This window comes from Xenopus laevis, chromosome 3L (assembly GCF_017654675.1).
Source record: "Xenopus laevis strain J_2021 chromosome 3L, Xenopus_laevis_v10.1, whole genome shotgun sequence".
Lineage (NCBI taxonomy): Eukaryota > Metazoa > Chordata > Amphibia > Anura > Pipidae > Xenopus > Xenopus laevis.
In genome coordinates this window covers 21426100-21443580 of record NC_054375.1, presented here as the reverse complement: position 1 = coordinate 21443580, position 17481 = coordinate 21426100, and the positions used below count along the sequence as shown (strand labels likewise).

Sequence of the window (17481 nt, the reverse complement as noted above, 5' to 3'; positions counted from 1 at the left end):
CACCATTAAGAGCCACTAATGACAAACACTCTTTCTGTAGGACGTAGCACGTTTCCGCCATCAGAGTATGAACGCATTTCTGGTGTTTTATTCTGAAGACGTCACAATCTAAGATGTACGGTGTATGTGTGTTATATTTTCAATGGAATCACGTCAGCCCGTAATGAATTCCTCCCACTGTGCATTTAGAAGCAGCAGCACTTCTTTAAAATTATAGATCTTTATTTCATATGAACCCTTTAGATTCCACTCTTGCATTAACATGCTTTTTTATTGCCAATGGAAATGTTTTAATAGCAGTTTATATAATCATTGGCTTATGGGCAACGTCACAGCAAATCAAATGGTTTGTTTCTCCATCAGCTGAAATAACCCACTACAACTTCAGCCCGAGAAGCAGGTCCCTTTTTTTCCATCTCCTTGAAGATTTGTAAATGGTTATATCGTCTTGGTAGTTACTAGGCCTTCTCTCAGTATATGTGTTATGCACCTAAAGGGACACCAAACAGTAATATCAAGACTGAAACAAGTCCATCACTTTTGGCCAATCCCCAAAACATTCAACAGATTGACCCCAGGCAGCTCAAGATAGAAACTGAATTACTCCCAGTGTCTACTATTGCCACTTGTTTAACAAATTATGATCACAAACAGGTATTGGACCTGTTATCCAGAACTCTTGGAACCTGGGTTTTTTTTGCCTCCATTAAAGATTAATTATAATTTAGTTAGGATCATGAACTAGGTACTGTTTTAATATTACAGAGAAAAGGCAATTATTTTTATTAAAGATTTGAGTTATTTTATTAAAATTTGATAGAGGAAAAAACTACTTTCCCGGTAATTTATGAAGACCCAGACCATGGGTGTCCGCAGAAACATTTCCAGGGTGGGCAAATAAGTTATTATCACATAGGGTAACATCCCACTGAAGATGAGTCTGTTTATGACAATGTAGAAGACTTCTGACTAGGGTCTGGCTGTGCACCTTTCGTCGGATAAAAAGTCCAGCACGAGCTTCATGCCACATCATTGATGGGGACAGGCCAGCCTTGTCTTGTACAGTGCCCCCTTGTGGCCTGAGTCCAGTCAGTGCTGCTTTCATGAGTTTCCAAAATTGAGTGCAGAGACTTATGAACAAAAAAAGGAGAATTGCGCCCATTTTTTTCACCCTACCTTCCATATTGTTAATGACTCCCTTTTCCTTCTAAGTTTATAGCTGCAGGGAGTCATTTAATCCCAGTGAAGCAGTGCTGTAAAACACATATGCTCCCCTGATTGGTGAACCTTGTATGCATATTTAATCAAACCAGTGCCGGTGCCATGTGACACCCTACAGAAACGTTGGCACCAGAAGAATTAGCCATTCCAAACTTCTGTTCCCCTTTTTTTAAATCCTGACCTTGTGCATCACTCCCTGGATACCCTTGGGTCTGTTTCATGTCTTGCTAAATTCCACTAATAAATTAAACCTACCACTTCTGCAGATTGCAGCCCCTCTTTCTCTTTTTCATTATATGATAGTTATGTCTCAGCATTTTATGTTCCATGAAGGACTTGATAACCACTATGTAATGAATCGCAGATATAAATTCTCGCTCTACTGTGCACTAAAAGGAGTCATTTTGTACAAAGGAATGCAGCTAATTTGCATGAGGATAACCTAACTCCATTTGCCAACGTCTGGATTTGACCTTGGCTTCACTTCTTCTTACTGCCGTCCTCACAGCTGTCAATTCACACTTGCTTATATCATTGCTTCACAGTATACAGAATAAATGATTGGGCGCTGATGTATAGATTGCATTAAATGGAATTGATAGATAAGCATTCTTCAAACACAAAAGCTAAAAAATGTAGGACTACCGATCTGGAGGGTGGTCTCTACAGAGTACCTTCTTAAAGAAACCAATAAACCTTTTCAGCTTGGGTGCTCTTATGGATGGTTACCACCATCTTACCTTGTCTTCCAGCCATCAATGTGGCACCCTCAATGACCAAGCAAAGGCTTCCTAGGTATGCTAGGGACTACATTTATGTTTATTCACAGTGTTTTGTCAATAATAGCGTTGGCTCCTCATTACTCATTCTTATCAACACCAGGATCATAGTTACCTGTGCCATTTGTCTTTCCAGCTTGGATCGGGGTATATCGTCGAAATAATTGTCATTTCTTCTCCTCCGTCCATCTCCCTGCATCATAATGTGGGGGAAATCCAGGGATCCTCCCGTTGGATACAGCTTTGCGGTTTTGTGGCTGAGAAAGAAAGTTGGATGCAATATATCAGATTGTGTTATCTATCCTCCTAAAATTTGCAAGGACCATTTCTGAAAGACAGAACATTTTTGCATTACTGCTTACTGTATCATGGCTCTCCTCCCCTTTTCTTAATCGTTGTATAAGATTAAAAGCTATACTCACTGTCCATCCATAGTATGGTGTGCCCAAATCCAATTACAGCATGGGTGCCCTTAACTAATCAGCAAGATGTCTCCTGTCTAACCTTAGAATTTTGTGCTCCTGTTCAAACATAATGTGGAGTTCTCATATGTAATTCACTATTAAAGCCCCTGTGGTGTCTATATGGTTCCTCGGGTATTTTATATTTTGTCGTCCAGCCCATGCAATATGGCACCTCCCTCCTACATGTATAAATACAAATATACAGAAAAGGAATGTTGTGGGTAAACAATAACCTATACCCTCATTCTGTACTGTCTAAGGGAATCAATATGGCACCTCCCTCCTATATGTATAAATACAAATATACAGAGAAGGAATGTTCTGGGCACATAATAACCTATACTGTACTGTCTAAGGGAACAATATGGCAGTTCGTATATACAAATAAGCAGGAAATTAGTATCCTGTGCACATAATAAGCTATACTTTCATACTGTACTCTCTGAGGGAAGCAATATGGCAGCCCCTAAACATATGTATACAATATTTGTGGGATTGAATTAATGTTCTGGGCCCATAATAAGACACATTTCCCCTTTATTAATCTACAGTTTCCTGCGACCTTGACACACACACCCATGCTGCTATTTTGGGGTACTAACATAAGACAGTTTGTCAGATGTGACGGGTCACACCTGTGTGTAATTTCAGTGCCATCTCCCAGCTGCTCCATAGAGATTCAATCAAAGAATCAATTCATCTGAGCCGCTGAACTTTGCCTACAAATGCAGCCAGCACTGATTGCTGTGGGCACCGACACTAGTGGCAGTCGCTCAGAGATGAATGGGATTTGATTCATCAACTTTGTTGCTCCTACTGGGTCAGAGCGATTAAGGCATGAGTGTAAAACACCCGTTGGGGAGAACTAGTATAACCAATGAGCTATTCCTTATTATTTCAATTAGCTGACTGCCAAAGATAAATATTTTTTAATATGAAATCAGTATATCTCCCCGTGTAATGGCAATTCAGCATCTTGAATCATAATAAAAGAGGAGAGATATAACCCCTTATCAGAAAGCAAAAGCAACACAAAGGGGCTTCAACTTTGTAATTTTGTACTATACAAACTTTTAGCACTAAAAATCTTGCACAAGAAGAAAGGGAATTAAGGGGGTAATTTATCAAAGGTCAAGTATTAAAGGTTTGTAAGTTTTTTTGACCTTGAATAATGTTTTCTAATTTATGAATAAACTTGAATCTAAAAAACTTTAATCAGTGTAGCCAGGGTGAAAAACTCAACTGGAATACGCAAATTGATCAAGTTTTTAGTGAAAAAGAGCTACCAGGGAGCTGTTATCTGCTTACCTTTCCATTGTTCTGTTGTTAGGCTGCTGGGAGGAAGGGAGGTGGGTAATACCACTAAAATTTGCAATACAGCATTAAAGAGTGACTGAAGTTTATCAGCGCACAAGTCACATGACTGTGGGCTCCTGGGAAACAGACATTATGTCTATTCCCATGTCAGATTTCAAAATGAAATGTAAAAAAAACAGTTTGTTCGTTTGAAAAGTGGATTTCAGTGCAGAATTCTGCTGGAGCAGCACTATTAACTGATGCATTTTGGAAAAAACATTTTCCCATGACAGTATCACTTTAAAGGCGAACCACTTCTTTAAGGAAGGCGTTTAAAGAAATAAATCTATAATTACCAAGGGTTTCAAAATAGTAGGCACCCCTCAGTGAATATAATTGATACTTGATACCCCCAGGCCCATGATCCTGTTAGCAGAAAACTGCAGAGGTCTGGGGTATTTCTGTAGAAGTTAATTCACTACAATCACCCTCCATTTCTGAAGGCGCATGCTTTATTTACATCTATGTTCTGTTCTCACTCTACTGCTCCTGCCCAAACTGGACAGAAGAGAAGACAGGATAAACTAAATAAGATGAGGAGGAGTTTCTTCAGAAATACCTTGGCCGGTGCAGTTTTTAGCGAACAGGATCACTGACCTGTGGTATTAGGTATGCAATTATAATCAGTGGAGGATGCTTAGCATTTTGGCACCACCAGATTATACATTTAGTTCTCCTTTAACACAACAATGTATCAATTCATAAATAAATATAAAAAAGGCATTTCAAAAGTGTTTAAAAAGCATCTGGAGGGATGAAAAAGGAGGCTGAATGTTATATTTTAAGAAGAGAAAAAATATCAAAAAGATGTATATCAGAGATATCAAGGCTTCAAGAGTAGCTGAGTGCCACACAGCTATCATTGCCACCGTTTTAATGCTAAATGCAAAGGGCTGATGACTGTGTAAAGAGGGGGCAAAACAATAAAAGAAGGGGCGTGGCTATTATGAGGAAGGGGCATGTCCAGTGATGCAAAGGGGAGGACAGGGACGTGAAAGGGACAGAATCGTATACATGTATGGGATACGTTATCTGGAAACCCATTATCCAGAAAGCTCCGAATTATAGAAAGGGGTCTCTCATAGACTCCATTTTATCTAAATAATCCAAATTTTTAAAAACTGATTTCCTTTTTCTCTGTAATAATAAAACAGTACCTTCTAACTGATTCCAACTAAGAAAAAATGTAAACTTTATTGCAAGCAAAACCAGCCTATTGGGTTTAGGTTTATTTGATGTTTAAATGATTTTCTAATAGGGATGCACCGAAACCAGGATTCAGTTTGGGATTCAGCCAGGATTCTGCCTTTTTTAGCAGGATTCGGCGAGTCCTTCTGCCCGAATCCAACCAAATCCTAATTTGCATATGCAAATTAGGCACGGGGAGGGAAATTGTGCGACTTTTTTGTCAAAAAACAAGGAAGTAAAAAATGTTTTCCCCTTCCCACCCCTCTCGAGGAAACTTTGGGCGACTTCGGAAATCGAAGCACTGCGAGTGCATTGGCGCAGGGGATTTTTCATTTTAGCAGGCGGAAGGCAGGGGGAAGGCAGTTTGGGGAGATTGTCGCCCTGCAGAAGAGGAGATGAATCGGCAGGCGACTAAATCTCAAAATACCAAACCGAATCCTAATTTGCATATGCAAATTAGAGGCGGGAAAGGAAAAAGTTGTAAAAGAATTTCTTACTTCCTTGTTTTGAGATGAAAAGTCACGTGATTTCCCTTCCCACACCTAATTTACATATGCAAATTATGATTCGGATTCGGTTCGGCCACACACAAGGATTCGGACGAATCTGAATCCTGCTGAAAAAAGGCAATTCCTGGCCGAATCCTGTATTTGGTGCATCCCTAATTGCTAGGGTTCAAATTACCATAGAAATTAATCTAAACATTAAATAAACCTAATAGGCTGGTTTTGCTTCCAATGAGGATTAATTATATATTAGTTGGGATCAAGTACAAGCTACTGTTTTATTATTACAGAGAAAAAAATTAAAAAGTTTGGATTATTTGGATAAAATGGAGTCTATGGGAGACAGTCATTCTGTAATTCGAAGCTTTCTGGATATCAGGTTTTCCAGATAAGGAATCCTATACCTGTACTTAAAATTAACTTAAAGGTGAACTGCCTCTTTAAAGAAGTACAATGAAATAGTCCCTGAGATGATGAACAAAATAGGTTTTTGGAAAGACAAGATATCAGAAAGATGTGCAATCTCAAGGCTGCAAGAGCAACACAAAGGAGCAGGCTGCCTGCCACACAGCTGGAGAATTGTGTTTAACCCCCAGAGCAATACATTCATTCATAAATAAATAAAAAAGACATTTAAAAAGTGCTGAAATACCCCCTGGGATGATTTGTGATATTTGCCTTTGTAAGTGCCTAATGAGTAGTGAGAATAAAACTGTTACTATAGAGGTGATGACAGCTGGGGAAAAAAGAGGTAAATATCAGGTTGTCATCAGCTCGTAGGTGATATTTAGGTTGAATGAACGGATGAAGATGCCTGGAGTAGTAAAACAACTCAAGAGGAAATGCTGATAATTGGTCTTTACATACCCTTTAAAGTATATAAAATATTTATTGTATTGCATAGGGCTGTTGTACTATACCACAGCTACAGCAGCCCTTTGTGACTGCTCTGAATCATCCAGGTGCTGCTGGTTCATATTATAGGGGTTATACCCTACATTCTGCTGTAATGTAAGGCTGATACCACATTGGGAACTTATGTAATTAGCATTCATAAAGGGGAACAATTTTCAATATTGTGGATACAATATTCATAAGGAGTATTTCCAATTATTCTTTTATTGTGCAATATGAGAAATTCATTCTGGACATCTTATTGTATTATCAGCATCAACAATAATAGGTGCAGAGGCAGTATGGACACTATGGACTATAGCAGGGGTTCCCAACTTTTGTACCCGTGAGCCACATTCAAACGTCAAAAAAAGTTGGAGAGCAACATAAGCATGCCAAAAGTTCCCAGGGGTGCCAAATATGGGCTGTAATGGGCTATGTGGACTGGCAGCCTACAGGAGGCTCTGGTTGGCAGAACACACAGTCTTTATTCAAGAAAACTTGCCTTCAAGCCTGGAATTCAAAAATTAGCACCTGTTTTGAGGCCACTAGGAGCAACATCCAAGGGGTCGGAGAGCAAAATGCTGCTCACAAGCCTCTGGTTGGGGATCACTGGGTAAGTGACAAAACCCCACTCCCCTGTTGCTTTAGCTGACTGCACCTCTGCTGGATTTTCATTAAGGGCATTTGCACAATACAAGGGGGTCCGTGCCGGGGATTAAGAAAATGCTGGTCAGATGGAGAACAATGGAGTCTTATGAAAACATGAAACTACAAGGCAACTCAGTAGCCCCTTCCTAGAGAGCGTCTCTTCAAGGCAGTGTGCAGGTCAGTTCTGTGCTGCAGAACTGTTATGGTTGGCTACGATGGCAATGAATTAAATGGACAGTGTGATTATGTTAATCACACAATGAAGGAATGATCCCGTCTGGCTCGATTAAATAAATGACATTTCTCTCTAAATCAGAAGGGTAAGTTCGCCTCGCACAGATCAAAATAACATATCCCACTCACTATCTATATTATTAATCATTATACCCCTCCCTCAAATTGTTTAACCCATTCTTCTATAGAGCAGCAACTAAGTAAATGAGCTCAGGGTCGAACTGGGCCGGCAGGGCACCGGGAAAAAACCCGGTGGGCCCCTGGCACTTGTGGGCCCCGTCGGCCCATATCCGCTTCCTGCTGAATCTTCCTACAGTATCTCCTTGCCGCGACCTCCCTTTATCAGGCAGGTTGTGGCAAATACAAACTTCGTGCATGTGGTGCGGCGAAGGGCACGGCTCAGCAGGGGACCTGGAGTCCAACCCTGAATGAGCTCTTTTCCTGTATCCTTTTCATACTGGCCACACTGTATAGTTCAGCATGGATAAAAAAAAAATGAGCAGAAACAGCACCTTATGTTTGCTCATAGCCTATACACAGGCCCGGATTTGTACAAAGGCCACAAAGGCCCGGACTTACGGTAGCAAAATTTTAGGGGGTGGCATGCCACCCAACCCCACCCGTATTCGTTTGGAAGCACTGGGGATTTGCAGACAGATACAGAGAGATATCATCAAACTATGGCAGCATAGGTATTGCCTTGTACTAAGCACAATTCAGCAGGAACAGCACCCTAAATTCACTTGTAATCTGTACAGAAAGATACCATACAACTATGGCAGCATAGGTATTCCCCTGCACTAAGCACAATTCAGAAGGAACAGCCCCCTAAGTTTGCTCATAGTCTGTACAGAGAAATACCATAAAACTATGGCAGCATAGGTATTCCTGTTTACTAAGCACAATTCAGCAGGAACAGCCCCCTAAATTTGCACAAAGTCTGTACAGAGAGATTATAAAACTACGGGACTAGTATGGAGGCCTTGTGTTCAAGAGGCCCTCAGAGGCTTTGGGCCCAAGGTATAATCTCACTCTGCTTCTGAATGCAGTTAATGATTCTCTCGTCAAGCAGAGAATTACAGCACGAACAACTGCCCATGCAATACATGTATTGATGTGTCTGTGCTTTAGTCTAGTATAGATTAGTCTAGTCTAATGTGGCCTTAAATTACCCAGCCTGCACCTTGATATTCTGTGCTAGTCGAGTCTGTGTGCCAGCTCTCTGCCAGTATGTGGCACCAGCTAATAGATGCCCTACCGGCCTACGTGATGTTTGGCCTCCCTCCCAGGTGCTATAAAGCTGCCATACATCTGTTACTGTGCTGAGAAAGGGTTGCCACCTGGCCGGTATTTTACCGGCCTGGCCAGTAAAAATGATGGCTGATCCCAATGTTATTAATAGGGAATAAAGATAAATATATAGGAAGGCCGGTATTTTTTTGCAAAAAAGGTGGCAACCCTAGAAAGAGGATGAGCTATGTGACCTTTAGCAAAGGCCTCACAGTTGTGTTTCCTGTAAATGTTACATTATAGTTCGGAACTATTAGGCTTGGAAAGTGGCAAGTGACACGCAAGGTGCTGGGAGTTTCAGCCAAACACATTGGTGCTGCAGGTGTCCATTCCCCCATTACTATGATTATCTAGGCTAAGCTATTTCAACTTGGATTTAATTTCTCTAATACAGTATAACATCAGGGTGCAGTGTAATGACAGTCAAGAACTATTTCTATGGGTAGGAGCTGCCATGTTGATTCACTTAGACAGTACAGTATAGCTTAGATTGTTTCTATAATATTACATTTTTACATATGGGTGGGAGTTACCAATTTATTTTCAAAGTTAGCTCATACCTTGCACAGAAAGATAACATAAAATTATGACAGCAAAGGTATTCCCCTGTAGTAAGCACAGTTCAGCAGGAACAGCCCCCTAAGTTTGCTCATAGCCTGTACAGAGAGATACCATAAACTATGGCAGCATAGGTATTCCCCTGTACTAAGCACAATTCAGCAGAAACAGCCCCCTAAGTTTGCTCATAGCAGGTACAGAGAGATACCATAAAACTAAGGCAGCCCCCTAAGCTTGCACTGAGTGATCCTCAGAGGGATACATCTGTACCAAGCACAATTCTGTTACATATTTCATCATTTAAAGTCCCCTTTAAAAGTGTTTTGCTTTCAAAAAACAACTTTGTTGGTATTTGCCGAATACTCAGGGAATTATTGCCCTAGAGTCAGATTGTCCATTAGTTCCTACCGTCCCTTTATGTTGTTCTCAGTAAGATGAAAACATCAATCAGGAGAATGTGTCATGTTGAAAGAATGATATTTTGTGTAACATCCTATATGAACATCCCACTTCCAGGTCTGAAATCTGCCACTCGGCGACTGAGTCACAGCTTGCAGGCAGATATTGCTTTCCATCCCCATCTCCCACACATTCTCCTCTCTCCCAGCTCACACTGTCCACCTCTTCTTTTTCTTTTCTCCGCACTTTATGTCATTGTCAGCTGTTTCCTTGCAAGCCCACTACCTGCTCTTCACCTGCACGGCTAGCCTAGCACCCCAAAATAAAGGACCTTCAGGCACAACAATGGAGGGAGAAATACCTCTAAACAGTTATTACTAATGTGGGCATGGGGTAGAAAGTCATCCCTATAAAGTGAGTACTGCTAGTACAATGTGCCCCTAGTACAGCGTGCTCCTACTACAGTGAGCCCCTAGTACAGTAAGTCCCTAGTCAGTGTGCCCCTAGTACAGTGTGCCTCTAGTACAGACAGTGTGCCCCCAGTACAGTGTGCCCCTAGTACAATGAGCCCCTAGTACAGTAAGTCCTTAGTACAGTGTGCCCCTAGTACAGTGTGCCCCTAGTACAGTGAGGCCCTAGTACAGACAGTGTGCCCCCAGTACAGTGTGCCCCTAGTACAATGAGCCCCTAGTACAGTAAGTCCTTAGTACAGTGTGCCCCTAGTACAGTGTGCCCCTAATACAGTGTGCCCCTAGTACAGTGAGCCCCTAGTATAGACAGTGTGCCCCCAGTACAGTGAGCCCCTAGTACAGTGAGCCCCTATTACAGTGTTACCCTACTATAGTGTGTCCAGCGGCAGAACTACCGGGGGAGCAGGGGGTGCGAGCAGGCCAGGACCCGCACCCCCTCAGGGCCCCCTGGCAGCCCGTCACGCACCAGGGCATGCCCCCCTCTACATAGTTAGTTAGTTACATAGTTAAATTGGGTTGAAAAAAGACAAAGTCCATCAAGTTCAACCCCTCCAAATGAAAACCCAGCATCCCTACACACACCCCTCCCTACTTTTAATTAAAATTCTATATACCCATACCTATATTAACTATAGAGTTTAGTATCACAATAGCCTTTAATATTATGTCTGTCCAAAAAATCATCCAAGCCATTCTTAAAGGCATTAACTGAATCAGCCATCACAACATCACCCGGCAGTGCATTCCACAACCTCACTGTCCTGACTGTGAAGAACCCTCTACGTTGCTTCAAATGAAAGTTCTTTTCTTCTAGTCTAAAGGGGTGGCCTCTGGTACGGTGATCCACTTTATGGGTAAAAAGGTCCCCTGCCATTTGTCTATAATGTCCTCTAATGTACTTGTAAAGTGTAATCATGTCCCCTCGCAAGCGCCTTTTTTCCAGAGAAAACAACCCCAACCTTGACAGTCTACCCTCATAATTTAAGTCTTCCGTCCCTCTAACCAATTTAGTTGCACGTCTCTGCACTCTCTCCAGCTCATTTATATCCCTCTTAAGGACTGGAGTCCAAAACTGAACTGCATACTCCAGATGAGGCCTTACCAGGGACCTATAAAGAGGCATAATTATGTTTTCATCCCTTGAGTTAATGCCCTTTTTTATGCAAGACAGAACTTTATTTGCTTTAGTAGCCACAGAATGACACTGCCCAGAATTAGACAACGTGTTATCTACAAAGACCCCTAGATCCTTTTCATTTAAGGAAACTCCCAACACATTGCCATTTAGTGTATAACTTGCATTTATATTATTTTTGCCAAAGTGCATAACCTTGCATTTATCAACATTGAACCTCATTTTCCAGTTTGCTGCCCAGTTTTCCAGTTTAGACAGATCACTTTGCAAAGTGGCAGCATCCTGCATGGAACCTATAGTTCTGCACAATTTAGTATCATCTGCAAAAATAGAAACAGTACTTTCAATGCCCACCTCCAGGTCATTAATAAACAAGTTGAAAAGCAAGGGACCTAGTACAGAGCCCTGTGGTACTCCACTAACAACACTGGTCCAATTAGAAAATGTTCCATTTACCACCACTCTTTGTAGTCTATCTTTTAGCCAGTTCGCTATCCAGGTACAAATACTATGTTCCAGGCCAACATTCCTTAATTTAACCAGTAACCTTTTGTGTGGCACTGTATCAAATGCTTTAGCAAAGTCTAAGTAAATCACATCCACTGCCATCCCAGAATCGAGGTCTCTACTTACATTCTCGTAAAAAGAAATTAAGTTAGTCTGGCAAGATCTATTACGCATAAAACCATGCTGGCACAAACTCATAGTATTATGATTTGCTATGAAGTCCAGTATCTTATCCTTTATTAACCCTTCGAAAAGCTTTCCTAATACTGACGTCAGACTAACTGGCCTATAGTTTTGAGGCTGAGAACGGGATCCTTTTTTGAATAGAGGCACCACATTAGCAATTCGCCAGTCTCTTGGCACAATACCAGATCTCAATGAATCCTGAAAAATTAAGTAAAGAGGTTTGGCAATCACAGAGCTAAGCTCGCTAATTACCCTGGGATGAATACCATCTGGCCCTGGACCTTTGTTAATCTTAACCTGTTCAAGTCTCTTTTGAATTTCTTCTTGTGTGAACCATGCATCATTAGTTGTATTACTAGAATTGGGAGTGTTAAGAAGGAAACCTTCACTTACTGGTTCTTCATTTGTGTAAACAGATGAAAAATACGAGTTCAGAATCTGCGCTTTTATTTTGTTTTCATCAACCAGCTGATCCCCCTCTGATAGTAAGGGTCCCACCCCTTCCTGCTTCATTTTTTTACTATTGACATATTTAAAAAATAATTTGGGATTTTTTTTACTGCTTGCTGCAATATCCTTTTCTATAGCAATTTTAGCTTGCCTTATAGCTTCTTTGCATGATTTATTGGCCTCCTTGTACCTTATAAATGTTTCGGCTGTACCAGCTAACTTGAAAGCCTTAAAAGCACGTCTTTTCTTACCCACCTCAACACCAACGCTTCTATTGAACCAAAAAGGTTTTGCTTTGCAACGACGTTCCTTGCTTACAAGTGGAATATACTGACAAGTATATTTATTAAGCAGCATTTTAAAGACTTCCCATTTTTGTTCTGTGTTTAACCCTGTGAAAAGCATTTCCCACTTAATATGTTGCAGAGATGCCCTTATACTGTCAAAGTTTGCACGTCTGAAATTTTGTATTGTATTGTTAGTTATTACAAGGTCCAAAAGAGAGTTATTCCTAGTAGGTTCTTGAACGAGCTGGAATAAAAAGTTGTCATTCAGCATATTTACAAACCTACTAGCTTTTTCTGTCTTAGCAACCCCATTACCCCAGTCAATGTCTGGATAATTGAAGTCACCCATAGCAACAACTTGACCCAGCTGTGAAGCCGCTTGTATCTGCAAGAGTAGCTGGGCTTCATACTCGACACTTATACGAGGTGGTTTATAGCATACACCAATGATAATTCTTTTTGATACCTTTTGCCCAGTCGAAATCTCTACCCAGAGTGATTCTACACCCTCACCAGTGCCAGCTATTTTTATTTCTTTAGCGCATGGCTTTAATTCAGGCTTTACATACAAACCCACTCCTCCACCCTTTTTAATCCCTCTGTCCCTCCTAAAAAGGGTGTAACCATTTAAATTCACAATCCAGTCACATGTTTCATCCCACCAGGTCTCAGTGATACCAATTATATCATAATTTTTAGAGCATGCAATTAATTCTAGGTCTCCCATTTTACCTGACAAACTCCGTGCATTTGCCAGCATACAGCGGAGGTTACTACTTTTACTTTTGAAATGTGCATTACTTAGTGAAGAATTATACGTTAAGTTAGTATTATTCTGTTTTCCTTGTAACAGAGGGACCTCCTTAGCTGGTAAACTGTATGCCCCCCTCACTCCTCCCCCATGACCCCTTACTAACCCCACTACCCCGTCTACACTAGCTTCCCCATAATCCTTTATCTCACCCACCCCCCCTCTTGCCTAGTTTAAACACTCCTCCAACCTCTTAGCCATTCTTTCCCCTAGCACCGCGGACCCCCTTCCATTGAGGTGCAAACCGTCACGGCTATATAGGTTGTACCCCAACGAAAAGTCAGCCCAGTGCTCTAGGAACCCAAACCCTTCCTTCCTGCACCAAGACTTGAGCCACGCATTAAGCTCCCTAATCTCCCGCTGTTTTCCTAAACTTGCACGTGGCACAGGCAAAATTTCAGAAAAGATTACATTGGAAGACCTTTCCTTGATCTTAGAGCCTAGATCCCTGAAATCATTCTTTAAGGTCTTCCATCTACCATTTATTTTGTCATTAGTACCGATATGCACTAAGACAGCTGGGTCGTGCCCAGCCCCACCCAATAATTTGTCTATCCGATCAACCACATGCCGAACCCTGGCACCAGGTAGACAGCAAACTGTTCGGTTGTAGCGATCCGGACGACAAATTACCCTATCCACTTTCCTAATAATTGAGTCCCCTACAACCACAATCTGCTTAGGCCTGACTCTACTCTCCCCCCCACCACTACTAGAGAAACTGGTCTCCCGGCTGTTAGAGAGATCAGCCCCATCTAGAATTGCCAATCCAGAGTTCATACTCCCATCATCTTCACACAATCTGGCAAATTTGTTGCGATGTATAATCTCCGGATCAGCCTCCATTTTCCTTTTGCCCACCTTAGATTTTCTAACTGTCACCCAGCTAGCTGCCTCAACATCCTGCTGCTGTTCTGTTCCCCCCAAACTATCTGACCCCGCTAGGTCCTGCTCAGTGAGCAAAAGACTCCTTTCAAGATTGTCAATCGACCGCAGTGTTGCAATTTGTTGCTCTAGTGCTCTAACTTGAGCCTCCAAAGTGGCAATTTGCTCACATCCACCACAGAGGTAAGCATTTTGGATCTCTTGTTCCAAATCTGCATACATATGACAGACTGTGCACTGAGTCAGACCTTCAATCTTGCTAGCACTCATTATCCCAGTTACAGATCAAAACAGGAAAAAATATAAATAAATATATAGAAAAAAATGAGGGTTTAGAACAAACTTTTGACCTACAGTAGTTTGAACCTCCTTTAGTTTTCAACTCCGGTGTTTGTAACTCCACTTACAGATCCCCCACTTAACGAGCAAACACTTAAGAGAAGCTAACACTAGAGCAAGCTCCACTGGAGAGCAAGCTCCACTGGTTACTCTAATTACGGTACTGAGTGTGTCCCTATTACAATAAGCCCTTAGTACAGTGTGTCCCTAGTACAGCGTTCTCCTATTACAGTGCGTCCCCAGAACAGTGAGTCCCTAGTACAGTGAGCCCCTAGTACAGTGTGCCCCTAGTAACGTGAGCCTCCAGTACTGAGCCTCCAGTACAGTGAGCCCGTAGTACAGTGTATCAAAAGTACAATGTGCCCCTAGTACAGTGTGCCCCTAGTACAGTGAGCCCTTAGTACAGTAAATCCTTAGTACAGTGTGCCCCTAGTACAGACAGTGTGCCCCCAGTAGTGTGCCCCTAGTACAATGAGCCCCTAGTACAGTAAGTCCTTAGTACAGTGTGCCCCTAGTACAGTGTGCCCCTAACACAGTGTGCCCCTAGTACAGTGAGCCCCTAGTACAGACAGTGTGCCCCCAGTACAGTGTGCCCCTAGTACAATGAGCCCCTAGTACAGTAAGTCCTTAGTACAGTGTGCCCCTAGTACAGTGTGCCCCTAATACAGTGTGCCCCTAGTACAGTGAGCCCCTAGTACAGACAGTGTACCCCCAGTACAGTGAGCCCCTAGTACAGTGAGCCCCTAGTACAGTGTTCCCCTGCTATAGTGTGTCCAGTGGCACAACTACCGGGGGAGCAGGGGGTGCGAGCAGGCCAGGACCCGCACCCCCTCAGGGCCCCCCGGCAGCCCGCGCGCCACTGAAATTCAGGCCGTACGGAGGGGGGCGGGGGCCCGGCTGCCCGTCACGCACCAGGGCCCGCCCCCCTCTAGTTACGGTACTGAGTGTGTCCGTATTACAATGAGCCCTTAGTACAGTGTGTCCCTGGTACAGCGTTCTCCTATTACAGTGTGTCCCCAGTACAGTGAGTCCCTAGTACAGTGAGCCCCTAGTACATCGTGCCCCTACTACAGTGAGTCCCTAGTACAATGAGCACCTAGTACAGTGAGCCCCTAGTACAGTGCTCCCCTACTACAGTGTGTCCCTAGTACAATGAGCCCCTATTACAGTGTGTCCCTAGTACAGCGAGCCCCTAGTCCAGTGAGCCCCTAGTACAGTGAGCCCCTAGTACAGTGTGCCCCTAGTAACGTGAGCCTCCAGTACTGAGCCTCCAATACAATGAGCCCCTAGTACAGTGTATCAAAAGTACAATGTGCCCCTAGTACAGTGTGCCCCTAGTAACGTGAGCCCCTAGTACAGTAAATCCTTAGTACCGTGTGCCCCTAGTACAGTGAGCCCCTAGTACAGACAGTGTGCCCCCAGTACAGTGTGCCCCTAGTACAATGAGCCCCTAGTACAGTGAGCCCCTAGTACAGTGCTCCCCTACTACAGTGTGTCCCTAGTACAATGAGCCCCTATTACATGGTAGTCTGGCACCCTAGGCAAGAGCTTCAATCAGTGCCCCCTTGTCCTGCATTACCATTTCCCTCCTTACCATGATGGTTTTTAAATAAAGATTGTAATTCTTAAATAGATGCTTGAAAAAATGGAAAAAAAAAACCCCATTAAAAGTGTGTCCCTCAATGAAGGCTTCCTAGACAGCAGCCTACTCTGCCTACCCCTTGTTCCGGCCCTGATCCCTGCAGTGAGCACTAACCATCTGTTTTGGTGTGCCATTAATGTGGGCATGGTCTTGTGGGTGTGGTTTAAAGTAGGTGTGGTCTAAAAACAGGTAGTGGCTAACACTGGCTTCCAGTATCGGCCCTCCAACATGTAGATTAGAAAAATTCCGGCCCTCTGTACCATATAAATTGGACAACACTGGTATAGTGTATTCCCAGTATAGTGTGCTGCTAGTAGGTAACAAGGGTTTTAGGGCTGAGACTCATGCTCCGATTCGGGAAGATTAGTGCGCCAGGGAAAAATAATAGATTTTAGGTGGGCTGGTTGCAAGTAGAAAATTCAGCCGACCCACAACCTGTAGGTTTTTGTGACAATCCTTAGAACACTACCATTTGAACACCGGACTGTCTTTGTTTTTGAATTATTTTTCTTCTTCTGACTCTTTCCAGCTTTCAAATGGTGTCATCTAAAAACAAATGCTCTGTAACAACCAGATTGCTTAAACTGCAACCTGGAGAGCTGCTAAATAAGTCAAAAACCACAAATAATAAAAAAAAATTAAAACTAATTGCAAATTGTCTCAGAATATCACTCTTTACATCATACTAAAAGTTCAATCAAAGGGAAAGCCTCCAGAACAGTCATGTACAGGTTGAAAAAATATCAACCCGCACCCGACCCTAACCCGCTGCTCCTCCACCCGCACCCAATCCGGCACGCCCCTCTTTATTTACCCGTGCCTGCGATGTATAGAAATCGGGCCAAACCTGCCTAACTCGCAGGTCCTGGAGGTTTCTGGCCGGACAACACATCAGAACTCCAGAACCCTGTCTAGAGGCTAATACAGAGTAAAAGCACATGGTAAATAGTACAAGTACATAACCTGCTTCTGAGCTGCTGCTGCCAGTGTTAAATTAAATACAAATGACCCTTCGTGACGTTGAGTGGTGTCGTGGCCTTTAAACACAGAGTCCATTTGTACATCCCAAGCGGTTCCACTTTACAGTGACTAAAACAGATATAGTATCCAAGTTTAAGTGGCCGGGTGCAAAGATAACAGCGGCCGCTAAGCCAAGTAAATGTCCTTTGTCTGTCACAGGGAAGGCTGCCGCAATAGAGCTGTCACCCGGACAATGTTATAGATTTTCA

The 17481-nt window shown here is 42.7% G+C and overlaps 1 protein-coding gene across 5 annotated transcripts in view; it reads right to left on the bottom strand.

Moving 5' to 3' along the window:
• Positions 1-17481, bottom strand: part of anks1b.L (ankyrin repeat and sterile alpha motif domain containing 1B L homeolog) — a 59554-nt gene that overhangs the window by 26355 nt on the left and 15718 nt on the right. For all 5 annotated transcript variants that reach the window (XM_018251951.2, XM_018251950.2, XM_041586032.1 and 2 more), the window contains exon 2: positions 2116-2257. In XM_018251951.2, coding sequence (XP_018107440.1) covers positions 2116-2202 — 87 coding nt within the window. In that variant the 5' untranslated portion in view covers positions 2203-2257. The remainder of the gene's footprint in view (positions 1-2115; positions 2258-17481) is intronic.